This window comes from Crocuta crocuta, unplaced genomic scaffold, assembly GCF_008692635.1.
Source record: "Crocuta crocuta isolate KB4526 unplaced genomic scaffold, BGI_CrCroc_1.0 scaffold140, whole genome shotgun sequence".
NCBI classification, from domain to species: domain Eukaryota; kingdom Metazoa; phylum Chordata; class Mammalia; order Carnivora; family Hyaenidae; genus Crocuta; species Crocuta crocuta.
The window spans coordinates 9,016,436-9,043,888 of NW_027527775.1; the positions used below are offsets into that span (position 1 = coordinate 9,016,436).

Genomic DNA, 27,453 nt, shown 5'->3' on the forward strand with positions numbered 1-27,453 from the left:
ACTTTCAAGGAACTTAGTCTTTGGGGGAAATAATAAGATAAACAATTACAGCTGCTGATGGGTCCCCCCTTTTTTTTTTGCATTTTTTAAAAAAGTAAACTCTACCCTCAAGGTGGGGCTCAGCCAGGCACCTGGGTGGTGGGTCCTCTTATACCAAGGAGAAAACCAACAATAGAGCAAGAATGACCTATTTCTGATTGGGTGGTTAGAGAGAGTTTCTCTGAGTGTGATGGTTAGTTTTTCTATCACTTTAGCTAGGCTAGGCTACAGTTCCCAGCTAGTCAATAAACACCAATCTAGGTGATGTCATGAAGATGTTTTATAGATATGCTTGAGGTCCATAACCAGTTGACTTTAAGGAAGGGAGATTATCCTAGACAATCTGGGTGGGCCTGATCCAATTTAAAAGGCTTCAAGAGCAGGGCTGAAGCTTCTCTGAAGATACTCCACCTACAGACGGCAGCTACATCTCATGCCTGAGAGTTCCAGCCTGCCCTACAGACTCCTGACTTGCCTAGCCAGCCCCACAATCGTGTAAGCCAATTCCTTGCAGTACACCTCTTAATATCTATCTCCTAGCGGTTCTGTTTCTATGGTTGAACCTGACTGATGTGACATCTGAGACTTAAACCATCAGAGGAAGGCAGAGTGGAGAGCAGGGTCAGGTGGAAGTGATCTGGGGCAGAGAGTCAGTTTGAAAGGATGAAAGTGTGATTAGAGAAAGAGGAAGTGAAACTTAACATTAAGAAAGAAAGAAGTAGGCAGGGGCTGGATCTGATCCAGAGATAGGTCACGGAAAGGAGATAGGAAGAAAAATGGAAAAGAATGGGAAGTACAATAATGGGATTAATTTTTAAAAGATGATTTTGGTGGAGGCGCCTGTGTGGCTGTTAAGCATCTCATTTTGGCTCAGGTCATGATCTCAGAGGTTCATGAGTATAGGCCCCTCATTGGGCTCCGTGCTGACAACTCAAGAGCCTGGAGCCTGCTTTGGATTGTGTGTCTTCCTCTCCCTCTGCCCCTGCTCTGCTCCTACTCGGTCTCAAAAATTAAAACATTGAAAAAAAATAAAGGATGATTTTAGCGACAGGAGAATGGCTTCAATGAGGGGGGCTTGGAAGGGATGGGGGACACACTGGGAGAGATGGCGGCTGAGACTGCATTAGAGAGGTGGCAGAGTCTTGCCGGTGAATTCCATGCGAATTAGAATTATATGCGAATTACATACGCGGAGGTGAGGAAAGTCTAAGATGCCTATTGAGTTTCTAGCTTGAGCAATTTTAAGTGAATGGTGGATTCCCTTTCACTTGTTCAGCAAAGCAACAACTGAGGAGGTTAAATCCAAAGCTCTGCCCTGGACGTTTTAGGTTTGATACGACTTTGAGGCATCCACGTGGAGGATGCAGTGAAATAACCAGGTGTGAAGCTCGGTAAAGACGACAGAACTAGAGATATTAACCCGAAAAAATCAGCAGGTAGGAGGGTACTTCTGGGAGTGTTCAGCACACCCAGGAAGAGCTGAGCTCACACTGAACGCGAAAGGGCCCAGGCCCTGGGAGGAATCTTAAGGGGCAGAGACGGGAAAGCAGACTGAAAAAGAGTGGTGGAGTATAATGAGGTCATCACGATGTGTGCAGGATTGGACTAAACGGCTGTTTCATATCCGAGTCTATCCATCCCTGGACTGCGCTAAATATACGCCAGGCGCCACACCAAGGCCACCTCGCACAATCATCCCCTTTCAGGCTGTGGCGAAACCACTAGCCCCGGGAGGCTCCGCCCCTGCGGGCAGGCCTGCCCCGCCCTCTCCCGACCCTGCCAGGCGCTCCAATCGCTTGTAGAGATCATCGCTGGAACCAGGCGGCTGTGTCGATCTCCGCTCCAACTGGAGACAGAGTCCAAACCATGGCGGAGAAGGCTCAAAAGAGGTGAGTCGGCTGTCTGAGAAAAGCCTATTTCTACACTCCGCAGGAGTGGAATCTGCTCCTGGTCGCCAACGGTAGGGACTAAGATGATGTCTTATCCCGGGCGCTCGGCCTGGATGGCTATTAAAGCCCCGCCCTGGCGGCCGCTGAGGGAGGAAACGACGAAGTGGGCATGAAGGAGGATCGGGAAGGGATGGGGAGTCGGTGCCGGGAAGGTTTTTGTTCTTCGACTCCGCCGCCACCCCGCCGTCCTCCTCCCGAACGCGCCTGCGCGGAAGGGGTCTCCGAGAGGCGTTGCGCGGGGAGAATGGCGTCGCCTGCTTCCTCAGGACCCGGAGGGACCCCTTCCCTCACCGCGCCCTGCCCCCAAATTCGGCTCTTTGGTGCGGCTGTCCTCCGAGGGCGGTTTGTGGCAGTATTCTCTGCTGTGCGTCCCGAGACGCCCACGGTCGTGCTGACCGCACCCCTCTTGCCCGTTCGGCGCATTGTGTGTGTAAACCCATCACTGTCGCTCGTCACAAGGGGGCTGCGCCTGGGCTAGAACAGTGTGAGACCTTCTGCTCGGCGTGGCTGAGCTGCTTTGTAAATGTGTGAGGACAGCAGTGGGGGCTGCAACAGCCTTCACTGCTGGGAACAGCTTGGACGGGAGAAATGCTTTAGTTAACGATTTCGGAAAGCAGCGGCGTTGAGCATCCTCTGCTGCCTCTCTTTGAACGGGAAACCGACACACCTTGTTTCTGTTGGAATAAATTACAATTTAGGGTGGTTTTTTCCCCCCCCTATTGAGGCAGGTAACTAATCTTTTTTCATAAGCTAAAGAGGGTCAGCTACTGTGAAAATTGTGTGCAGTATATAGCCGTGTACAGTGGAGATGATACTACTGCCTTTTTAAAAAGTTTTTTTTTTTAAAGATTGTTTATTTAGAGAGAGGTGGGGAGGGGCAGAGAGTGGGAGAGAGAATCCCTAGCAGGCTTCGAGCTGCCAGCACAGAGCCTGGTGTGGGGCTTGAACTCACAGACTGTGAGGTCATGACCTGAGCAGAAATCAAAAGTCCCCGCTTAACCCATGGAGCTACCAGGGCTCCCCAGATGGCTTGTTATTTTAATAGCTGCTCAGCTAAGCGTTTCCCCCCAGCTGCCTTACCCTCCCCCCCTCAGCCCCATCATTCGGAGTTGCAGTGGAGTCTACACGGAGATGATTGGATCATGTTTTAGTTGGTCTGGTGATGAATTTAATTATTTTCTGCCTCATGGAGAAGTATGCTGATCGGGACACAAACTCTACTTGGGTCCTCTCCCTTAGGCATAAAACTGGACAGAGGGACCTTGGGAATCACTCTATCCTTAACTCTTATCCTAGGACAAGTTATATGTTTGATAATGCTATTTTCATTAAAAAAATCATAGAGGGAGGCTGAGGGAATGGAAACTTGGAATGGTAAATAAGGTCTAAAACAGGATGCATTTTATGAAGATTGCATTATTTTAACACACAAACCCACTCTAAAATGAAAAACCTCAGAGGACTAGCATTTACAAATGGTGAGCCATTCGAGGACAGCATCATTCAGCTCTCACCAGAAAAATATCCAACATGTCAGGAAGTTTCCAAGAAATTTTCAACCAACAGAAAAGAAATGATTGGTATTAGGATAATGATGCCCCAGGGACAAACAGCTTCAGGAAATTTCTAGTCTCTGGGCCTCAGTTTCCTCATCCATAAGATGAGAAGGTCAGACCATTTTCTCCTCTCTGTTCCATGTTACTGGAGTTTTTCTTGTATTTGGTAGAAGATTCTTTTTGCTTAGAGCTTTAAAAAACACTTTGTGGTAGGAAGGTTTGTTCACTGAAATTTGTAGAAGAAAAAATTGTGTTTGTCTCCTTTTTTTAGTTTTCCCTATCAGTAGGGAAGTTGGTGGGATTTAAGAAGTATATTTTTTATTGTATTAGGGAATACTTAGGGAGATTCTGGAATGTAAATGATGGAGAGACACATGTTAAAGAGTGTGTACTCTGCTGGCGTTCAGAGCTATATTTCTCTTTAATTTTTTATTTCAGGAGCACTTAGTGATTCATCACTTATATACGACACCCAGTGCTCATCCCAGCAAGAGCCCTCCTTTAATGCCCATCACCCATTTAGCCCATCCCTCCTCTCCTCCACCGCCCATCAACCCTCAATTTGTTCTCTGTATTTAAGAGTCTCTTATGGTTTGTCTCCCTTTCTTTATCTTATTTTTTCCTTTCCTTCCCTGTGTTCATCTGTTTTGTTTCTTAAGTTCCACATGAGTGAAATCATATGATATTTGTCTTTCTCAGACTGACTTATTTTGCTTAGCATAATACACTCTAGTTCTGTCCATGTTGTTGCAGATGGGAAGATTTTGTTCTTTTTGGTTGCTGAGTAATACTGCATTGTATATATATACCCCGCATCTTTATCCATTCACCAGTCAATGGATGTTGGGCTGTTTCCATAATTTGGCTATTGTCAATAGCGCTGCTGTAAACATTGGGGTGCATGTGCCCCTTCAAAACAGCACTCTTGTATTCTTTGGATAAATACCTAGTAGTACAATAGCTGGGTCATAGAGTAGTTCTGTTTTTAATTTTTTAAGGAACCTCCATACTGTTTTCCGGAGTGGCTGCACCAGTTTGCATTCCCACCAGCAGTGCAAAAGGTTTCCTCTTTTTCTTTATCCTCCCAACATCTGTTGTTGCCTGAGTTGTTAGTTTTAGCCATTCTGACAGGTTTGAAGTGCAGGTGGGAGGTGGTATCTCATTGCAGTTTTGATTTGTATTTCCCTGATGATGAGTGATGTTGAGGATCTGTTAGCCATCTGTATGTCTTTGGAAAAGTGTCTGTCCATGTCTTCACTGGATTATTTGTTTTTTTGGGTGTTGAGTTTGATAAGTTCTTTATAGATTTTGGATACTAACCTTTTATCTGATATGTCATTTGCAAATATCTTCTCCCATTCCACTGGTTGCCTTCTAGTTTTGTTGATTGTTTCCTTTGCTGTGCAGAAGCTTTTTATCTTGATGAGGTCCCAGTAGTTCATTTTTGTTAGAGCTTTATTTCTGATCTAGAACTCTCATGAGCTTTGTGTTTTCACTTTCTTACTGGGTCTTTTTTTTTTTTTTTAATTTTTTAAAATGTTTTATTCATTTCTGGGGGAGAGAGTGAGAGACAGCATGAGCAGGGGAGGGTCAGAAAGAGAGGGGGATACAGAATCTGAAACAGGCTCCAGGCTCTGAGCTGGCTGTCAGCACAAGAGCTGGACACGGGGCTTGACCCCACAAACCGTGAGATCGTGACCTGAGCCGAAGTCGGACGCTTAACCAACTGAGCCACCCAGGCGCCCCTCTTACTGGGTCTTTCTCCTGAATTTTCTGTGGACCCTCAACCTGAATTAATACAAATTTTAACAAAATAATTTCACTTTTTCATTGCCTTAATTTTCTATGTACTGGTGATTTTCAAGTCTTCAAACAGATATATCAGATATATCAAATATATAAAGTATCTAGTAATCATCACACAATCCTTCTTTTTTTTTTTCTTTCTTGGAGATCTTCCCATGAAATCTTCTATCATCTTTGCTCTCTGAGGCTGATGCATGGCTGTTGTCCTGATATTTCCCTTTGTCCTAACACACTGGAGCCTCTGTTTCTAGAATCTATCTTGTCTGTTGGCTTACTTTTATTTAGCTTAGTACATCCTTTGGCAGCTTCCTAATAAAGAGTACTTGAGAGAGAATTTTAAGTTTTTGCAAGTCTTTATTCTCTGTCCATACTTGATTGCTAGTTTGGCTGGGTTGATAGCTCTGGTTTGCACATAGTTTTCACTTAGAATTCTGTAGAGATTGTTTTCTGGTCTTCTAGACTCTAGTGTTGATACTGAGGACTCTGATGCCATTCTGATTATTTTAACCCCTGTGTGTGATTTCGTTTTTTGTGTTTTTTTTTTTGTTATGAAAACTTTAAGGATCTTTCCCATAGAATTCAGAAATTTTAAGATAATATTACTTGGCATGGGCCTTTTGCATTCACATTGTTTTAGAATTGAGATTAATATCCTTTAGTCTGTGGAAATTTTCTTGTACTACTCTTTGTTTTTCCACAAATTCTTTTCTCCTTTTATTTGGATTTTTTTTTTTTTAACGTTTATTTATTTTTTAGAGAGAAAGACAGAGCATGAGCAGGGGAGGGACAGAGAGAGAGAGACACATACAGAATCCGAAGCAGGCTGTCAGCACAGTGCCTGACATGGGGCTTGGACCCATGGACCTGAGCAGAAGTCAGACGCTTAAATGACTGAGCCACCCAGGTGCCCCGAGTTTTATTTGGATTCTATACCTCGTATGTTGGTTCTCTAATTTTCTCACTTCTTCTGTCCTATTTTGAATTTCATTTTATTTTGCATTTTGTTCTACTTTCTGAAAGAGCTCTTTTTTTTTTTAAACGTCACTCCTAGCAATTTCACGTTTTGGTTATGTTTTTAATTTTCAGGAGCTCTTTCTTAGAGCTGTACCTTTTTCATAGACTTCTGTCTTGTTTTATGCAGTAGTCTCTTATTTCTCTGAATTATACTTTGTTTTAAGTTTATGTTTACTACCTGAATTATCAGTGTTTCCTCAGACTATTTTTTTCTCTTTGTTTTGCTTTTTTCCTTTTTAGTTGTAGGCTTTCCTAATTTATCTGATCATCTCTGGCTCTTTCTCCATTAGGAAGGATGAGAACTAAATAGCTGGAAGCTGCAGATATACGCATTAGGTCTCAGCGTGGAGCAAATCAGGCAGAAAGCTGAACTTCTCATTGAAGAACTCGTGTTGTCTGGTAGTTTCTTTGGGAATCCTCATCTATTCCCTTGTTGCCTGAAATTACACATGAGGATAGGGAGGCACATAGGGGAAGAGGAGATGGTGGGCTCACGGTTGCCCTTCCTGTCATCATCACCTACCTTTGGGCCTAATGTCTTGAGTGCAGTGCTGCAGGGAGGGGCAAACTTTTTCTATAAAAAGGTAATTTTACCTTGTTTTTATTGTTAGGGAGTATATAGTATTCCAGTAAGTTGATGATTATATTTTATTTCATTACTTCTCCCCTTTTATGGTTTCATTATTCTAAATAACATTGCCAATTTGTGCATATATTTTCCTTCTGTTGAATTCTTGATGCTAGAACTCCAGAAATAGATGTCCTAGGTCAAACATTGTGACTATGTTGATTCCTGATGTATATTGGTACAGTATTTTCTTAGAAGTATCCTGATAATTGTCATCAAAAGTGTCCAAGTGTTTCAGTTAAATTACAGGTGCATCATTTAATAGCCAAAATAAATGGAAAAGCAAAAACACCTCATTACCCTGAACAAACTAATATAAGAAATGGACTGGAGGGGCGCCTGGGTGGCTTAGTCGGTTAAGCGTCCAACTTTCGCTTAGGTCATGATCTCGCGGTTCGTGGGTTCGAGCCCCGCGTCGGGCTCTGTGCTGACTGGCAGCTCGGAGCCTGGAGCCTGTTTCAGTCTGTGACTCCCTCTCTCTCTGACCCTCCCCTGCTCACGCTGTCTCTCTCGCTCTCTCTCTCTCCTAGAAACAAAAAAAAAAAAAAAAAAGAAATGGACTGGAATATGATTATGCTGTATATTCCAAGTATTTGCATTTATTTCATAACATAGGCGTTTATTTCTTATATTGAGTTGTGTCATGTTTCTACTAGTACATTATCAAGCATCCTTCATGTAATATGACACAGAACAGTAACAGACAGTGGCCTAGAAATACTATAACCAATGCCATTGTGAATCTGGCATGATAGGGTTATATTTGTGATAGTTGATTATTTGAAGATTGGAAGTAATGAGGGTGTTACTAATGAATAATAATTTTATTCTTGGTTACAAAGGATTATTGCTGAAGCAATGGGAACAATGATTTAAAGAACAACAACAAAAAAATGGTCTTAAAGGGAAACTAGGAGTCTAAAATTCATTAAATGATGCTTAAGAGTTACAAGAAAGTATTTTTAGGTAAAATAAAGGTAAAGTAGGGGAGGGGATATAAGGATCATGATTTGAGGGAGACTTTTTTTTAAGGAAATAGGGATAAAGTTTCAACCTAGTTATAGAAATGAATCCAGGACTCCCTGGCACCTGGTGTTGAGAAAATCTTAGCAATCTCTTTTCTGTTTTGTTTTATTTATTTATTTATTTATTTTTTAATTTTTTTTTAAGGTTTTTTTTATTTATTTCTAGAGAGAGAGAGAGCGTGAGCAGGGGAGGGTCAGAGAGAGAGGGAGTCACAGACTGAAACAGGCTCCAGGCTCCGAGCTGCCAGTCAGCACAGAGCCCGACGCGGGGCTCGAACCCACGAACCATGAGATCATGACCTAAGCGAAAGTCGGACGCTTAACCGACTAAGCCACCCAGGCGCCCCTATTTATTTATTTATTTATTTATTTAATAGGTAATGTATTTGTGGGATTCAGAATGCAAACATGTTAAAAAATGGGCATGTAAAGAAAAACCTCTTCCATCGCCTTTGTGTCCTTGCTCTCCAGCTCCTCTCTCAGAAGGCAGTGGATATTATTAGTACCTTATCTGTCCCTCCAGAGATAGTTTGGAAATATTAAAGCAAATAAGATACTCAGCAGTTACACATTAGGACAGCACTATTGGTTGCATCAGTTGTAAATGATGCTCAAAAGTTATATCAGAGAAACTGCATGTGCTAAAGAAAGACTTAAGTATAATTTATTAGAATGGCAATATTGGCAAGCCTGTTACATATAATGAAAATTTGCATTCATCCAAGAAGACAGACTTAAAAAGTGAATGAGGGGCGCCTGGGTGGCTCAATCGGTTAAGCATCCGACTTCAGCTGAGGTCATGATCTCACAGTTGTGGGTTCAAGCCCCATGTCGGGCTCTGGTAGCTCAGAGCCTGGAGCCTGCTTCAGATTCAGTGTTTCCTTCTCTCTCTGTCCCTCTCCTGCTTGCACTCTGTCTCTCCCTCTCTCCAAAATAAATAAGCATTAAAAAATAATATAAAATAAACATAAAAAAAACAAATGAATCCATCTCACAGTAATATATTTGGAAAGATAAAACCTGGCAGTAACAATTTTTTTTATCAAAGAAATGTCAAAGAAAAAAAAGACATGAAAAACAAATAGAAAGCACTACTGACATTTTTATACTATCTACTATCAGTTAAAAATCATTTTCATACATGAATATTTTTAGAACTTAAATTAATATTGAGTGATCATTGCACTCTACATTTCTGGTTCTTACTGTTTGAAAAACATTTGCTATAGTTTTTGAAAACAAGTTTTTAGAAAACTTATAAATCAAGGTATTAACATTTTAGTCAAGAAAGTTTCAACTGTTTTATACACCAGGCTTTAATAGTTTATTTAAAATGCATAATTGGGGCACCTGGGTGGCTCAGTCAGTTAAGTGTCCAACTTCATCTCAGGTCATGATCTCATTGTTGGTGGGTTCAAGCCCTGTGTCAGGCTCTGTGACTCTCTCTGAGCCTGCTTCAGATTCTGTGTCTCCCTCTCTCTGCCCCTTCCCTGCTCGCACTCTGTCTCTCTCTCTCTCTCTCTGTCTCTCTCAAAAATAAACATTAAAATTCATAATTCATGGCTTAGAAAAGTAGTTTGATAGGTTTTGTTGATCTTCTAGAAGTAGAACAGGTTAAGGATATTAAACATCATACTAGAAAGTCTTAGGGCAATAAGGCAAGAAAAATAATATGCATACAGATTGGAAAAGAAGAAAAACTCTCTATTCACAGACAATAAAATTGTCTGTTCATGTGAGAAATCCTAGAGAATCTGCTTGAACTCAGTGGGTTTAGCAAAGTTTCAGGATATAAGGTCAATATACAAAATTAAATTGTATTTCTGTATACTTGCAGTGAACAACTGGAAATAAAAAATTTTGAAAAATCTAAGTAGAATTATAAAGTCAAAATGTCTAAAATGGTATTGTTATTTTATAGAAGCGAGTACACATTAAACCATGAATAATATCATTATTACTAAGAAAAATACTGAGAACAAGTTACCAAATGATTGTCAGTTTAATGGGAAAGTCGTTTGGGACAGTTCTTCACGTCAGCTCATGGCTCACCTAGGGCAGTGTTCAGCTAGATTTGGCTGTGTCAAACAGGATATCACAGAATATCAAAAAGCATCAATAAATTATTTGGAAGTTAGTAATTTTTGAACAGTTTGCTCTCCAGTTTATATCACTTGATATAAAGTTATTACTTGATTCTATAAGCTAATTACTTAAAGTTTGATACTATAAGCTAATTTATAGTATAAATAGACAATAAATAGGACTGTTTATAAATTTTGAATGTCTACATTGATTTCTATATTAATATTACCTTGCTGGCTGTTAAATATTTTGAATAGTCATTCTTTTTACAAAAATAGTGGTGTATTATATACTGTTCATTTTCTGGCATTTACTTTTTTTAGACTTAATAGAGCTTGGAAATTGTTTCAAATCTTTATATAAAGGATTATTCATTCTTTGTAATGGCAGTGTATTAGATTGTGGTGTACCATAGTTTACTAACCTGTCTCTTACTAATGGATATCTAGGTTGTATTCAGCCTTTTGCTGTTTGGAAAAAATGCCGGTGTTTAAAGAATCCAAAGTCTCTTTTCTCAAGCATTTTATTTAATAAGGCATCAGTATGATTTTAGCCTGATGGACAGTATGCCCCCTGAGAAACTTATAGTATATTAAATACCTTACCTTTTTATAATTTCTTTTTTTAAATCAGTTTTTTAAACCTTTTTCTCACTGAAGTGTCTAGATAGCTTCTATAACAATATTTTTTAAACTTACCCATGGTGAATATTACCTTTTTCTTCCTACAGTGTGAAGATTGCTCCTGGAGCAGTTGTATGTGTAGAAAGTGAAATCCGGGGTGATGTAACCATAGGTAAGAAAATCGTTTATTAGTGTTTTTTTTCTTTTCTCAAAAATTTATGTAATTTAATTTATTTCAATCCTCTACAATTTATTAGGTGTTATATATTTGTCTGTCTCACTGATGTTCTAATTTTATTGACAAAATAATATATTTCTCCTGTGTTTAATATTTCTAAAAGAATTAAGTGTGATAGGCACTTTAAAAAAAAATTTTTTTTAATGTTTTATTTATTTCTGAGAGAGAGATAGAGGCAGCATGCGTGAGCAGGGGAGGGCAAGAGAGAGAGAGTCACAAAATCCGAAGTCAGGCTCCAGGGTCTGAGCTGGCTTCCGACGCAGGGCTCAAGCCCACAAACCGTGAGATCACGACCTGAGCCGAAGTCGGACGCTTAACTGACTGAGCCACCCAGGTGCCCCAGATAGGCACTTTTTAAAGATTTTATTTTTTTAATTTTTAATAAAATATTTATTTTAAGTAATCTCTATACCCAACATGGGGCTCAAACCCATGACCCCAAGATCAAGTCACATGTTCCTCTGAGCCAGCCAGGCATCCCAAGATTTTATTTTTAAGTAATCTCTACACCCAGTGTGGGGCTCAAACTCAAAACCCTGAGATCAAGACTTACATGCTCCAGGGCACCTGGGAGACTCAGTTGGTTAAGCATCCAACTTTGGCTCAGTTCATGATCTTGCAGTTTGTGACTTCGAGCCCGAAGTTGAGTTCTGTACTGACAGCTCAGCCTGCTTCAGATTCTCTGTCCCTCTCTTTCTCCACCCCACACCTGCTTGTGCTCTGTCTCTGTCTTTCAAAAATGAAAAAAACATTAAAAACAAAAACGGGTTGCATACTCTACCAAGCCAGCCAGGCACCCAGATGGACTCTCTATTTTGAAAACTTCCATCTGATAAAGGAATGAGGCAATATGATGAAGTTACTCATTTATTTGAGAAATACCTATTGTGTACCTTCTATGTGCAGCATGCTAGCACTAGAGACACAGAGACAAACACAGCGGACAAAGGTATTGCCTTCATGAAGCTTATTTACTACGGGGTAGTTAGTAAGAGGGTGGACCATGGAGTCTGACACCCGGGTTAGCATCCTTGTTCTTTACCTGGTGTTTCACTTTGAACATGCTACTTATACTTAACATTACCAACCTTCATTTTCCCCATCTGTGTAAATATGTGTATTAGAATTAGGTTCAGCTGCATATAGTGGTGGTTTAAATACACAAAGGTTTATTGTCTTGTATAAGTAAGTCTAGAGGTAGACATTTCAGGCCTGGTCAGTTGATCGTCCAGGAGCTCCAGCCTTTTAGGCCAGAATGTGATAACTAAAGTACTAAAAGTGATCTTGGATAAGAAAGGGGAGGAGTTGGGGCGCCTGGGTGGCTCAATCCATTAAGCATCCGACTTCAGCTTAGGTCATGATCTCACAGTTCATGAGTTCAAACCCCAAGTCGGGCTCTGTGCTGACAGCTTGGAGCCTGGCGCGTGCTTCTGATTCTGTGTCTTTCTCTCCTCTCTGTCCCTCCCCTGCTCACGCTCTGTCTCTGTCTCTCTCTCACACACACACAAATAAGTAAACATTTAAAAAAAAAAAGAAAGGGGAGGAGTGGAAACAAAAGGGTGTACCTCCCAGTTGGATCAGCTTCCTTTACATAGTCGTCCTGAAAGTTTCACACATTCTCTCTTTGTACGTCGGATGCCTTGGACTTAATCTCATGGACACAGCTAGCTGCAGGGAAGGCTGGGAGATACAGTCTGAACTGGGTGCATTGCTGCCCCCAATCCAGTGGGATTCAGCTATCAGTAAGAGGGAAGACCGGATATCTAGTGGCAATTAACAGGTTTTGTGACATGCAAAATAGGAGTGCCCACCTTACAGGTTTTCTTTTTTTTTTCTTTTTTTTAAGTGTTTTATTTATTTCTGAGAGAGAGATACAGCGTGAGCAGGGGAGGGTCAGAGAGAGAGAGAGGGAGACACAGAATCTGTGTCCCACAAGGTATTCTTTTTTTTTTTTTAAGTTAAGTTATTTATTTTGAGAGAGGGGGAGAGAGACAGAGAGAGAGAGAGAGAATCCGAAGCAGGCTTCATTTGTATTGTCAGCGCTGAGTCTGATGTGGGGCTCGAACTTATGAGCTGTGAGATCATGACCTGAGCTGAAATCAAGAGTCAGGCAGGTGCTTAACCGACTGAGCCACCCAAGCATCCACATTCATAAGGTATTCTTTTTTTTTTTTTTTTAATATTATTCTTGAGAGCGCGAGTGTGTGCAGGGGAAGCGCAGAGAGAGAGAGGGAGACACAGAATCTGAAGCAGGCTGCAGCCTCTGAGCTGTCAGCACAGAGCCCAACGCAGGGCTCGAACCCACAAACTGTTTGATCATGACCTGAGCCGAAGTCAGATGCTTAACCGACTGACCACCCAGGTGCCCCACAACACAGATTTTTAGCATAAGAAGTGGTCATAATTTTTAAACTAGTGATTTGAAGTTTATCATTCAGTGGATGTAAATTAATATTTTTATGCTTACTTTTGACCTAGTTTTTTAAAACAAGAAAATTTGCTCACTTTACAGAAACATCTCAATTTTTAAAATTAAGGAAAAGATTCAGAAGTGATATATTTATCCAGTGTTCAGTCTTTTATAATTCTTATCTCATTTTCATTATGTGTGTTTCTTACCATTTTGTTTGGTTTGTTGTTTGTGTTTAAGTATATCTATAAGAATGGAAAAATTCCAGAATCAGTATTGAGATAGCCATTTCTATCATTGTTCTATTTGGTATACGATATCCTTAATCTTCTGACTGCTATTAATTCACTTCTCTGATGCAATACATCAGATTAAACAGCACCAGGGAGATCTGAAGTTAAATCACATGGGAGAGTAGAGATAAGTTATCTGATTAAAACTCACTCTCCCCACCATTGTTTTTTTCCCCAATTTATGGCTTTTGTCTTTTGTTGTTTTTGCTTAATTTATCAGACTAAAGTCTTTTTCTGTTATATTATGGACATAGAGATTTGAACACCACTATGCTCCGTTTTCTCAGTAAGTAGCAATAAACTTAAGTGTAGTTGAATTAATAGATTTTTCAGGATGTTATGCATAACTTTCCATCCCCTAGTTGGATATATTTTTACCAAATTATTCCATTCTGAAATATTTCAGAAAGGAAGTAATTTTTTCCTTCTCTATGTTTCAGTAGTGTAGTAGAACTTTAAACCTGATCTGTTCTCCTAGAAAGTCAGGTATTTGGTTTATCAAAGAAACTAGTCCGAAGCTTTGAAGCATTGTAGTTAAGCAGAAACCCTAGGACTGGAGGCGCTGCTGGAGCCTGACCCCTTTCATTAGAGGCTGCCAGGAAACAGACCTTGGGAAAAATAACAGCTCTCTTGTTAATTACAGTGTGGGTAAACAAGGTTTCATAGCATCCAGCCTGTTTTTAATCAGGCTGCCTTGATTCCTGGGCCACCATTATTTCCTTAAATTTTGTTTTGAAAGCTGAAAAGCATTTCAGAAAGTTACTTCTGAGCCCCTTTTCTGTAGTCCCATTATAGGGTGAAAGTCAGTCTCCTGGTCTTAGGACAGGGCTTGGTTGGGACATGGTACTAGGTAGGAAGGCCGGACTCCACCCAGCGGGAAACTGAGACGGAAGCCCTTTGTCCCATTTATTCTGTCTTTCTCTCCATTAGAGTTTTTAACAGATCAAAAGCTCCCCTTTACTGTGGAAATCTTTCTTAATAAGGCAGAACAGTGGCTTTGACTTGAAATTCATCAAACATAAAGCATTTCTTACAGGTACTTAAGCTTACAGGTCAAAGGAATTGTTTTAACTTTCCAAAGAGGCACTTGTGGCTTTTTGAACTATTTATTGACATATGAAAATGTACACAAAGATAGCTTCCTGTGGCAAAGACAGACAGGAAAAATGTCCTTTACCAAACGAGGGGAATGGAAATTTGATGCAAGGAATGCCTTTCTGGCTGTGTTGCATCAAGCCCCGCCAGCCATTTAGAAAAATAATTCATCAGCCAATAAGGCAACTCCAACTCTAGACACATTTATCCAAAGAAGGAGATAAGCCAAATAGGATTTCAGCACATTTGGTAAGAAAATATACAAAGTACCCTGCCAGTAAGAGCTCCAAGAAAGTTTACAACAGCCTTTAAAAAAAAAAAAAAAAAAGACTTTCTATGGCGACAGATTTCTATTTTTAAAGCATTTTAACCTCAAGACCCTTAAACTTGGTTTGAAATCAGACCCATTCTAGGTAAAAGTGCTTCTTACATGTAGAAGAGGGTGGAGCAGTCTGGGCCTACCCTTCAGTGCACTGTGGCTGCCCGGCCTTGGAATACCACTCGGATTCCTGGGCCTGTTCGTGCCAACCTCCAGCACAAAACTGTGCAGACGCAAAGCCCACACTGTGCAGATTACACACCTGAGTCAGAATGTCCCTGTAGCAAGTTCTAGAAACCAAAATCTTAGTAGTCACATATACTGAAGTACATGTATACTAACCCCACCTATTCTCTACGAGAGATTTAGGGGAACTGTTTAGTTTATTATCAGCTATGACTTTTGTTGTTACACTACAATTCAGCGTTGATCCTTCGAGTTATTTCAGGCCTGAAACACAAGGACTTGTAGTTTGGCAGTGCTGCCACCAGGTGGAGGTGGCATCTCGTGTAAGCTGGTGATCCTGCATTATATCCCAGGGCCCTCGGATATATAATCAGATTTCCAGTTATCTTCTTGCTGACTTCTTAATTATGATAAAAATGATAACAGTAATAAAACACCTGCTTAAAATAGCTCAGGCATTAGGGGCAGCTGGGTGGCTCGGTCGGTTTAGCATCTGACTTCAGCTCAGGTCACGATCTTGGGGTTGGGAAGTTCAAGCCCTGCATCAGGCTCTGTGCCTGGAGCCTGCTTTGGATTCTGTCTCCCTCTCTGCTCGTCCCCTGCTCGTGCTCTGTCTTTGTCTTTTGAAAATAAATAAACATTAAAAAAATTGCTCAGGCATTATATTTAAAAATTCTGTAAGACATGGGACTTGGGTTTAGTTTCATTTTTTAAAATTTGTGTTTGTAAAACTAACATATATTAGATCATTTTTGAAAGGGAAAAATGAAGATATCAATTATTTTCAGAGCTACTTCAGAGGAAATTTTAAAGGAAGGTTTCAGTGATAACCTTGTCATGCTCGTCCATTCTCGGTAACTTCTTTTAAGTCTGCCTGTCGTCCAAGCCGCAGCTAAGGACCAGCAGAACACCTCGTGCCTCTGGCTTCTTATCTATGAGCCGCGGCAGATGATCTGCTTTCTTTCACAGCCTGGTGATCTCTTCCCTAAGATTTTCATGCTAGTATAGAAAATCCCTTTATTCATTTCTTTTACTATCTTAAAGTAGTATGTGAATTTACCCCCACTGGTTAAAAGGAGTTACCACCCTAATAACCTGAGTGGAGGAGAGGAGTTTTTCTGTTTCTCAGACCAGAAGGAGTTGTTTTGCTTATTGATAGTTATTTGTTAGCTCATAGTGTCAGAGAGCGATGAGCTTCCCATTTTTAACACCTATGGGCCAGGTCCTGCGATCTCCTTTTCAGACCTTATTTCGTGTAATCCACACTTCAACACAACAAATAGGTTATTCTGGATCTCATCTTTTTACAGATGAGAGAACAGGCATTTGAGAGATTAAGCATATAGCCTTTAAGTGGTAGAGGGCAGAATGTACACTTTCTAGACAAGGAATGGGGTGCTGGCAGGGGCTTTAATTACAAAGAACCTAAAATAGAATGATTTGTCCCTTTTATCACAGAACATTTTTAAGTTAAGTGCAAATCTAGTATCATGCAAACTATAGATGTAAATTGGTTTCACACAGCTGAAAGACCTGTAAGAAATTTCTCATTTCAGAGGAATCCAGTGTTTGTTTCAGTATTATTTAGCACCTCTCCCTCAAAAGTGGTAACATCTAATTGCCCATCAGTAAGGGCTTGTTATGTTAATATGATATGAAGTACTATTCAGCCATTGAAAAGAAGAGCTAGCTAAATGTACTTTTATGGAAAAATCACCATGACTTTTTAGGTGAATTAAGCAAATTGCAGAATAATAAGTACTATTCCTTGATTGATTGATGTATTTAAAAAACTTTTTTTAAATGTTTTATTTATTTCTGAGAGAGAGAAACAGGGTGAGCAGGACAGGGTCAGAGAGAGAGGGAGACATGGAATCTGAAGCAGGCTCCAGGTTCTGAGCTAGCTGTCAGCACAGAGCCCGATGCGGGGCTCAAACCCAGAAACCGTGAGATCATGACCTGAGCCGAAGTTGGACTCCTAACCGACTGAGCCACCCAGTAGCCACCCCTACTATTCCTTGATTTAAAAAAAATCAACTACGTGCTTATAATTCATATTTTTCCACCTTTAAATTATATTCTATTTTTTTTTTTAACTTCATGGTGAAATATATTTTATATACAGTGATATTTATAGGTCTGAAGTGTACGGTGGAACTTAAGTCTGGAATAATATACCCTAAACTTTTAAGAATAATTACCTCTGGGAATAGGATTAGCATAAATAGAGGATCTTTCACTTTTGCTTTGTTTGAATTTTTATAATGAGCATGTGTTACCTTTGTAAATGTGTGTATGTTTTAACAGAAAAAAGGTACACATGTTCACAGTCATCTTCCCAGAGATTCAAGAGATCCCATCTTCTATCCTGAATAGGAGAATTTGCCAGAGCAATTTTACTTGGGCAGCTGAGGATTTGGGGAGCCAGAGGTGATAGAAATAACAAAGCCCCTCTCATGTTACTTCTCAGACTGTGCGTCTTTTGACTGTGCATGCTGTCTTGGGCCCCACCCTCCTTATCAATGCCCAGCTCTTCATTGTTAGGGGGGAAAAATTAAAGCTACACTGAGGTTCCTTCCAATTTTCTGGGCACCAGGAACACCTCCTTATTTAATACATTTGTGTGTGTTAAGTATTTCCAGTTTTCAAGATCAACAAAACAGAAAAGCAAGCTCAAAAGGGCAAAAGTAGCTTGTATTTCTTTTTGTTTCCCTCTAACGTGTAGCACTGTATCTTGCCTGTCCTATGCAGATAATGATTATTGAATAAATTAATTTACACAATTGAGTACTGAATTACATGGACAGTGGCATCTTCCTGACCACCTCCCCACCTCTTGTCAACACTTCTGCCCACCCTGTCTTACTTTCAGAGTCGGTTACTTCATGTCCACTTATTTACCAATAAAAATAGCCATGGCATTGGCGGTGGGGGTGGGGCTAGTGTTACAGGGAGTGGTGAAAATGAGGTTATATTTTCTTAGGAGTGGTTTCATTATCACCAAAATGCTAGGCCTTTGGGAAATTAAGAAGCAGGGGCGGGAATGTGTTAGCACTCCAGAAGTATGTCCCTGTTTAAGCAGTGCAGGGCCGCCTCCACCCGCTGGTGAAATGGATGTGGTAAGACCCCTTCCTGCTCCTTTCAATTTGAGGTAGGAGGCATCCCCTTGGTCTGCCTATATCAGCGTCTTTGGTTCCAGTAATTACATTTGCTCCTTCCACCGCCTCCCTGTAACCTTTTACAACCTTTCACTGGTTAAAATCATATTCTAGACCAGACACAACAGTATCTCTGCCTCCTTCCAGTGGTTAGGCTTGGTGTTGGGATGGTAACACAGTAACAAAGATAAGGTTAGTTTCCATGTTTCTTGTCTCCCGTTCCACCCATATTTCCTCTTAGCCACTTAATAGGAAGACTAACTCTGTAGTACACTAGCGTGAGAAAGTGTGAATGTGGCTCACTTGCATGAGAAAGCCCAACACTGTAAGCAAAGAGCCTTACTTGTATGAGAGAAAGCAAGGAAGGGAATTACTGTTCTTGCCAACAGTGTGCCAGAATACCGTGTCTACGAACATTATCTCGTCTAACCCTTACAGCGCCTCTGTAAGATGGTATTCTCCCCACCCCCATTTCACTGCTGAGATAACAGAGGCTTCCAAACAGCTGGTTAGCCAGGGCTGTCTGGCTCCACAGCTTGTCCTGTCTCCGCTCACCTTGCCTTGAGATTTGGCACTAGCTACAATTGATAACAGCTGAGGAGATAACATTTGTAAAGTGCACCTAGTGTGGTGCCTGGCACGTACTTTACAAAATGTTCCTCCCAGTAGCCTCACGCACCCCCCACCCCGTCACCTCCCCTCCCACTGGAACATAACCTCCGCCAATAATTTCTTGTCACTGTATTTTTAACAGGACCTAGGACAGTGATCCACCCTAAAGCACGGATTATTGCAGAAGCCGGACCAATAGTGATTGGTGAGGGTAACCTGATAGAAGAACAGGCGCTTATCATAAATGCGTGAGTAAGATACTTACAGATACCCTGAACTAAGTACCGCAGATTGTGTTTTTATTAATTCAGCTATCTATAGGAACCTTTTACAGTAGACATCTGGAAAGGCTACTATTTTAGTACCAGAGAAACAAGAAGGATCTTTTCACAAGTGGTTAGTAAATGAAGAAACCAGAGACCAGATGGGTGAAGGTGAGAGAACTCGTTGGTGGCTGACTAGAATCTCCTCCCCTCAGTCTGGGAATCTTCCCCTTACATATCACGACCTCCTCTGTGCAGCAATCAAACGTTTCCTGACTCCAGCGACCAAGTGCTGTGCCAGCCACCCTGAAGAGAGTCTTCTGGTTGGATTTCTCAGTTCTGGCTGAATTGTTACTACTCCTCCCCAGACACATGCACTTAACTCTGATACATGTTTTCATATGCTTCGAGGGGGTAGCACCCAGAATTATATTTGAAAATTTGGGGCTCTTAGGGGCAATTTTTAACTTTAAAGAGTAAAAAAAATAATAAAATCTTAGAACATGTACATGATCTTAGTGAGCTAGACTATAATACCTATGAAATTCCCATAAGCATTTATAAAGCTTTCTAGATAAAATTTTGGCAGGAAATTCAAGCTTATACCTAATTTATAGCAACAATGTATGGAATTTGTAAGAAAGACCTTGGGAAAATATTTAACTGTGATAAAGAGATTGATTTGTCTTAACACTTACTTAGGATTTGGGAGTTTCTTACTATATTAAGCAGTTTCTTTTTAAAATCTATTTTGGCACCTTTATTTTAAGTCAGTTAATAACAGCTATATTCTGCAGTAAATCAGCTGTCAGAGATAAAGCACCATTTAAAAAATGGCTTCCTCCTAGACCACAAACATTTTATGTTCCAAATATGTCAGACTACCTAAGAGCATATAAAATAATTATTTTATGTGAATATCTGTTTACATTTCACAATCTTGAATGGTTATTAAGAATGGAAATTTTTTAAGCCAGGCATGATTTTGATTCCAGTTTAATAAGCTAAAGATTGTAGCCAAAGCCCCCTGGGCAATTAGCTTTAAAAATAAGCAAAGGAAAAAATAAAAATAAGAAAATAAAATAAAAATTGGCAAAGGAAGGCTGACCTTCTGTATCTAGCTGTGACTTCTTTGTCTTTTAGTAGTTGTTTTTCAACTCAGAATCAAGTCTTCTTCATAGCCGATAAATAATTCCCTTGGATTAAGACATTACTTATGTAGTAACATATTTTAAGCTTAATGGAGATAAAATTTACAGAATGAACCCAAATTCCAAAACAAGAGAAATGTTTATTGCATTATTGACTTTGATGGTTTGTCTCTTATTACAGTCACCCTGATAATATCACCCCTGATACTGAAGATCCAGAACCAAAACCTATGATCATTGGCACCAATAATGTGTTTGAAGTTGGCTGTTGTATCCTTTACAGTGATTTAAAGTAAAACTTCTTCCCAGCTGCTCTTAGTATCCAAAATCTATTCCATAGAAACTGTCATATTTTACCTGTCAAATATATCAAGTTTATTTTTAAAAAAGTTTTTTTTAATGTTTATTTATCTTTGAGAGAGACAGAACATGATCTGGGGAGGGGCAGAGAGAGAGGGAGACACAGAATCTGAAGCAGGCTCCAGGCTCTGAGCTGTCAGCACAGAGCCCAATACTGGGCTCGAAATCACAAACCATGAGATCATGACCTGAGCTGAAGTCGGATGCTTAACCACTGAGCTACCCAGGAGCCCCTATATCAAGTATATTATAACATGCACACACACACACACACACACACACACACACACACACACTCACACTGCTTCTGTTGCTACAGCTTGTTCACAGGTAACAATGACTGAGTGACAGCAGACTCAGAAATGGAAGAATCCTGGCTTTTGTCCTGATTTAAGAACCGCAGCTCTATCCATTTGATTCCTATATAGTTTAGGTTAACAGTATGTTGTCTGATGCAAAAAATGGTGAAAGGGGATAGGAATATTTTTCTTTTTTATAAGTTTATTTTATTTATTTATTTAGAGGGGAGGGAGAGGCAGAGAGAGGGAGAGAGAAAATCCCAAGCTGACAGCGAAGCCTGATGTCAGGGCTTGAGCTGACAAACCATGAGATCATGACCTGGGCTGGAATCAAGAGTCAAACACTTAACTAACTGAGCCATCCAGGCACCCCTGGAAATATTTCATTCTTTGTGTTTTTTTTTTCCCCCCAGAGTGCCACTAGTTCTTTCCTTGATTTTTGTACTCTAAAAAGCTAGTAAAATCTTTTCATGTTGTCAGCAAAACATAATTTTATGATAGAGAAACTTAGAGGGGAAAAAAAATCTAAATATTTAGCATATTCAGGTAAATTAAGCTACAAGCACAAAATGGACTATTAAGATCATTAAACAGCCATTTTAAATTATGTTTTTAAAGATTTTAATGGTATGGAACAATGCGTGCAAATTTAATTGAACCAAATAAAGTCAGCTGTAAAAGTTTATACAGTTTGAGTCCCAGTTATGTAAAGGGAATTATATGTATTTATATAAAGATATATCAAACTGTTAACAGTGTTATCTTTAAGCAATTGTGTGATAAATTTAATTTTCCTCAGACAGTCGTGAAAATACATTACTCATAGAATTGGGGTAAAAGATGCTCATTTCCTTAAGAAACATAGAAGGCAACTTATATCTACTTAGAGATACTTAGATTTAAAGATTAAAACTTTACTTGCAGGCTGCCCTGAGCAAGGAGTATCTGAGCCTGTAGGGCCCTGCCCCATGCTTCTACTGTCTGTCCCAGAGCAGAATAGGATATAGTGAATTGGTAGAGGAAAAAGATGAACATATTTACAGTGTTTACTTAACTCTGGCTTACAGATTCCCAAGCCATGAAAATGGGAGATAATAATGTTATTGAATCAAAAGGTAAGCTATATTCAGAATTTTATTGTGAAAAGTGATTACCTCCTTTCTCTGTGTGGTGTCCTGGAAAGCAACCCGTGGCAAAGTGGAAGGAAGCCATGGTTGAAAGTGGACTAAAACAGTTAGGAGACCAATTCTTTTCCTTTAAGGAACCTAATAATGTGTTTAATACATTGAACTAAAAATTCAGCTGTGTACATTTAAGTTGGGATTGGATTAAACCATAACGTTCAGATGAAAGATTTGAAAAAGATTTCTGCTAAGTACTAGTGTCAGTGATAATTTAGTTGATGAATATAATTGCAGAATTAAAGAAAAAAAATCATTTTCTGTAACAGTTTGCTTCCCTTAATTTCAGGACTACTTTACCTAGCCAGTCAGGAACAAATATAAGCAACTTACCATAAGCGGAGCTGGGCGGGAGGTCATGTGAAGTCACCACACTACTGGAAAGCAGCTCCAAGAGGCTGTCTCACCAAAGTCCAGAAAGAACCTGAACAAAGAGATGTCTTTAGAATAATGATTTATCTTTGTTGGTCTTAATTGACATGAAAGAAAATGCTTCCTTTTTTAAATACTAAAATTAGACTTTTTGTTAATCTACTTAATGGGTTTTTATTTTAATTTGGATAACCAATTATTATCATTATTTATTTATTTATTTTTACAAATAGTTTATTGTCAAGTTGGTTTCCATATAACACCCAGTGCTCATCCCCACAAGTGCCCTCCTCCATGCCCATCACCTCTCTCCCCCCCCATACCCATCAGTCCTCAGTTTGTTCTCAGCATTCAAGAGTCTCTCATGGTTTGCCTCTCTCCCTCTCCCCCACTATTTCCCCCCCTACTTCTCCCCCATGGTCCTCCATTAAGTTCTCCTAATCCTCCTATACATGCAAACATGATATTTGTCCTTCTCTGCCTGACTGTTTCGCTCAGCATAACACCCTCAAGGTCCATCCATGTTGCTACACATGGCCAGATTTCATTCTTTCTCATTGCCATATCATTGTTGTTTTTTACTTATTATATACTTACTATGTGTCAAAGCTGGGCTCAGCACTTTCCGTTTAATATCTCATTATTCCTTATAACAGGTCATAGGTAGGTTGATCTTTCCATTTCACAGATAAGCTTCTCAGAATTTATAGTGACTTGTCTAAAGTCACACAACTAGTCAGCAGCAGAGCTCTGTGTTTAATCCATCTAATACTGGTCTGGTGCCTGCTTCTATGCTTTACAAACTCTGAACTGAAGTATTTTCTTTAATTTTTTTTCTTAAGGGTAGTTTGTATACTTACGATATTTTGGAAAAATAATATTCTAATCGTTTGTCTTAAATTGCACTTCTTTTTATGTTTTACTGCAGCGTATGTGGGGAGAAACGTAATCTTGACAAGTGGTTGCATCATCGGGGCTTGCTGTAACCTGAATACATTTGAGGTCATCCCTGAGAATACAGTGATCTATGGTGCAGACTGCCTTCGTCGGGTGCAGACTGAGCGACCACAGGTACTGGAACTTGTCTTTAAAAAGGAGTTCTTTCTAAAAGAAACAAAGAAAAACTTAAATACAGAGAACAAACTGGTGGTTGCCACAGGGGAGGTGGGTAGGGGAGATGGGCGAAACAGATCAAGAGGATTAAGACATAACAAACTTCCAGTTACAAAATACATAAGTCACAGAGATGAAAAGTACAGCACAGGGAATATAGTCAGTAAATTGTAATAATGTATGGTTGTGGTGGTGACTACATTTATCATGGTGAGCACCAAGCAATGTATAGAATTGTTGAATCAATATGTTGTACAGTTGAAACTAATATAACACTTGAAGTATGTTAATTATACTTTAATTTAAAAAAATTTCTTTCTAGCGCTACTAATTTCAGAAAAATACCACATAATTGTTTTAATGGGGCAGCAACTTTGCCATTTAAAGAGCAAATGAGAGGGGTGCCTGGGTGGCCTAGCTGGTGAAGTGTCTGACTTTTGACTTCGTCTCAGGGAATGCGCTGAGCTTGGAGCCTGCTTGGGATTTTCTCTTTCTCTCTTTCTCTCTCTCTCTGCCTGCTCCTCCCTCTTCTCAAAATAAGTAAGTAAACATTAAAAAATAAGAAGAAGAAGCAAATTAGGGGTGCCTTGGTAGCTCAGGTGGTTAAGCCCCTGACTCTTGACATCCACTCAGGTCGTGATCTCATGGTTTGTTATTTCAAGCCCTGTGTTGGGGTCTGCACTGACAGCATGGAGTCGGCTTGGGGTTCTCTCTGTCCTACTCTTTCCCCCTCCCTCTTTCTGGTTCAAAATAAATAAACTTAAATAAAAAGCAAATGATTAAAATCAGAGAAACATTCCTAAAACTAGAATTTATTCAGTCTTTAAGTTATTGTCAAAAATATGTACAAAGATGACAATGACAAATTGATAATGAGAAAAGCAAATCCAGAGATGTTACTTGTGATCTTGTATATTTTCACTGAAGATGTATCACCAAACTTTATAAACTGTTGATTCACTCTTAAAATATCAATCCTCAAGGATAAGGAATGATCCTACCAAATTGATACTGGCCACCCAACTTTGGTCTGTTAGTTTTACCATCATAGTTGACTTGAAAATAAATACAGTTTGTAAATATGTAAGTGTGTTTTGATATTTTCCTGGTTTATGAGAAAGTACCTCCTTCTACTAAGAACCAAGAATAATTAAGCATGTGTATTTAGAGTTTCATATAGGAGGTGGAGCATTTGGGGCTTCCTTTGGACAGAAGACATTCTTTTTTTTTTTTAATTTTTTATTTCTGAGAGAGAGAGAGAGTGAGCAGGGGAGGGGCAGAAAGAGGGAGACACAGAATCTGAAACAGCCTCCAGGCTCTGAGCTAGCTGTCAGCACAGAGCCCAACACAGGGCTTGAACCCATGAACCGTGAGATCATGACCTGAGCTGAAGTCGGACACTCAACCGACTGAGCCACCCAACCGCTCCTGGACAGAAGACATTTTGGTTGAAGTTTTGAACCTTATTGCTTGGTACACAATATATTCTTTAGTTAGCCAGCCTCTTTCCCCTCCTCCAAAAGAAAATATTTTTCAAGGCATCTATCATTTTGCATCTGATTCTTAGCCATATTTTATCAGATGTTGAAACTCCAGCTCTCTTTGGTTTATTCTGTTTCTGTAATGTTTGGCTTTTATTATTATTATATGCAAATAAATATTACTTTGATAGACGAAAAAGGCAATAAAACAAACCAGGGTTTTTTTCACTATTTTTCTGCATAACAGCAAAAATGATTGAAGAGGAAGAAAAGAAACTGGAGTTGGGTTAAAGGAGACTAGAATTGAGTAAGAATACCTGAAGTTTAATACAGTTTTCCACATCTCACTGATCACAGTCCTTATTAAAGAACTTATTGAATCCAGTGTCTGGGGCAAAGACTTAATCATCCCTATTTGTCACAAGTACCCCTAGTGAGTTTTGCAACAAGGAAAGTTTGGGAAGTTTGGGCAGTGCTGACTAGTGAAGAGCCGGCGAGGAGTGCAGTGGTGTGCTTGTAGGGCCCATGGAAAACTGTGCGTTCCAAGAATTCTAATTAGGTTGTTATCTGTGATTAGAACTTTTTAACTTTTTCAAGGCCAGGGTAAAGTCTACAAAAGCAGGGTTGAAAACTGAGTCATGTAAATTTTTTTTTTAAAGTTTATTTAGAGAGTACAAGTTTGAGCAAGGAAGGAGCAGAGAAAAAGGGAGAGAGAGAAACCCAAGCAGGCTCCTTGCCATCAGCACAGCCGTGGGATCATGACCTGAGCAGAAATCCAGAGTCGGACACTGAACCAACTGAGCCACCCAGGCACCCTTTATGTATATTTTTATATGTAAAATATTTTGGCTTTTTCATATTTCCAAACTTAGTGTATATTCATTGTAAATTAAAAAAACAAAACAAAACTCCACAAAAAGCAGAAATCAGCTAGTGAAAATCACCTATACTTCCCTGACCTAGTGGTAATTATTTCTGCCTGGTACTCTTGCTTTCTGTTTGTCAGTTTTTAATTCTCTTATCTTTTTAGCCCCAGACACTACAGCTGGATTTCCTGATGAAAATCTTGCCAAACTACCACCACCTAAAGAAGACTATGAAAGGAAGCTCAACTCCAGTTAAGAACTAAGAACAATATATGACATCAAGTTAACAGTTTGTCTTTGACCACTGTCTTTTCAAAGAGCCACACTGTTTATGTGCTCTTAGCAATTCATAGACTAATACATGTTGACTTTATTTTATAAAATTGAGTCAGAGACGAAAGTAATGGATTTTCATTGTAACTGTCCTCTGTAACATACATAAATTATTTTCCTATATCCTTGCTCCTTTTCTGAGTATTTACAGGTTTGGTTTATTTTTCTTTTGTCATATAAAATGTTGGCCGTGATTTTAGTTGTATAAAAGACTCCTTGTGATAAGAAAGGGCATATTCTTATGTATTTATATTCTAGCATATACTGTACTAAATAAAAATGCTAGTGATGGGACTTTTAGTGAACATACTTTGATCACGTTTTCTGTTTGTGTTAACTTTGCCAAAATAGCTCTTCTAATTTTTATTGCGTACTAGCCATATTAAAGCTAACGTGTTTATCTTTTCCTTTTGTGGCTTTAGAGCTATTTAAAATTTCAGGTGAAATTTCAGCAGCTGTTGAATTCATTTGACTTCATCTTCCAAGAAAAAATTTATTTTCAGTTTAGTTAAACAAGTACTAGAAAAAGATGTTTTCAGTAGCATACAAACAAAATCACAATGATCTCTGATGAAAATGACAAGTAAATAACCATTAAGTAGTCTTGAGTTTCTGAGGATAATAAAACTAAAAGATTTTGATATATTTATAAATGTATGAAGTTACTTTGACACATTACTAATGACTATTGATCTTATTATTTATCTACTTACATAATGGCAACATATTGAGGATTTTATTGTAATCCTAAGTTTTTTTAATAATTCAAATGTGTACATTTGATGAAACATACTTTTTAACTTCTGAATCAGTAGCTGTTGGTTAATACTAAGACATTAAAGACTAAAATATTTCCTATTGAAATTAAATAATTATACAGTAAAAACTATTTTTGAAGTTTTGAAACTGAACAGGTACAAATTAATTAGCCTTTGTTCCAAGTTTGAATGGTTAAATTTGGTATGAATACTCATGACTCAAGTTAGAAAATTGTACTA

The 27,453-nt window shown here is 39.3% G+C and overlaps 1 protein-coding gene across 1 annotated transcript; it reads left to right on the forward strand.

Annotated features, from left to right (window-relative positions):
• The first annotated feature begins 1,840 nt into the window (after nt 1-1,840).
• Nucleotides 1,841-26,862, forward strand: DCTN6 (dynactin subunit 6). The gene is made up of 7 exons (XM_077772882.1): nt 1,841-1,928; nt 10,833-10,897; nt 19,179-19,284; nt 20,632-20,720; nt 22,177-22,224; nt 23,591-23,733; nt 26,287-26,862. The coding sequence occupies exons 1-7, from the start codon at nt 1,906-1,908 to the stop codon at nt 26,383-26,385; spliced, it is 573 nt and encodes a 190-aa protein (XP_077629008.1). The 5' UTR covers nt 1,841-1,905; the 3' UTR covers nt 26,386-26,862.
• The last annotated feature ends 591 nt before the right edge of the window (nt 26,863-27,453 follow it).

Bases quoted from the DNA above. Each gene is read 5' to 3' on its own strand.
- DCTN6 (XM_077772882.1), top strand. From the start codon at position 1,906: ATGGCGGAGAAGGCTCAAAAGAG. The intron at 22,225-23,590 runs GTAAGCTATATT...GTTTTACTGCAG, and splicing joins TAATGTTATTGAATCAAAAG to CGTATGTGGGGAGAAACGTA. The intron at 23,734-26,286 runs GTACTGGAACTT...TTATCTTTTTAG, and splicing joins TGCAGACTGAGCGACCACAG to CCCCAGACACTACAGCTGGA.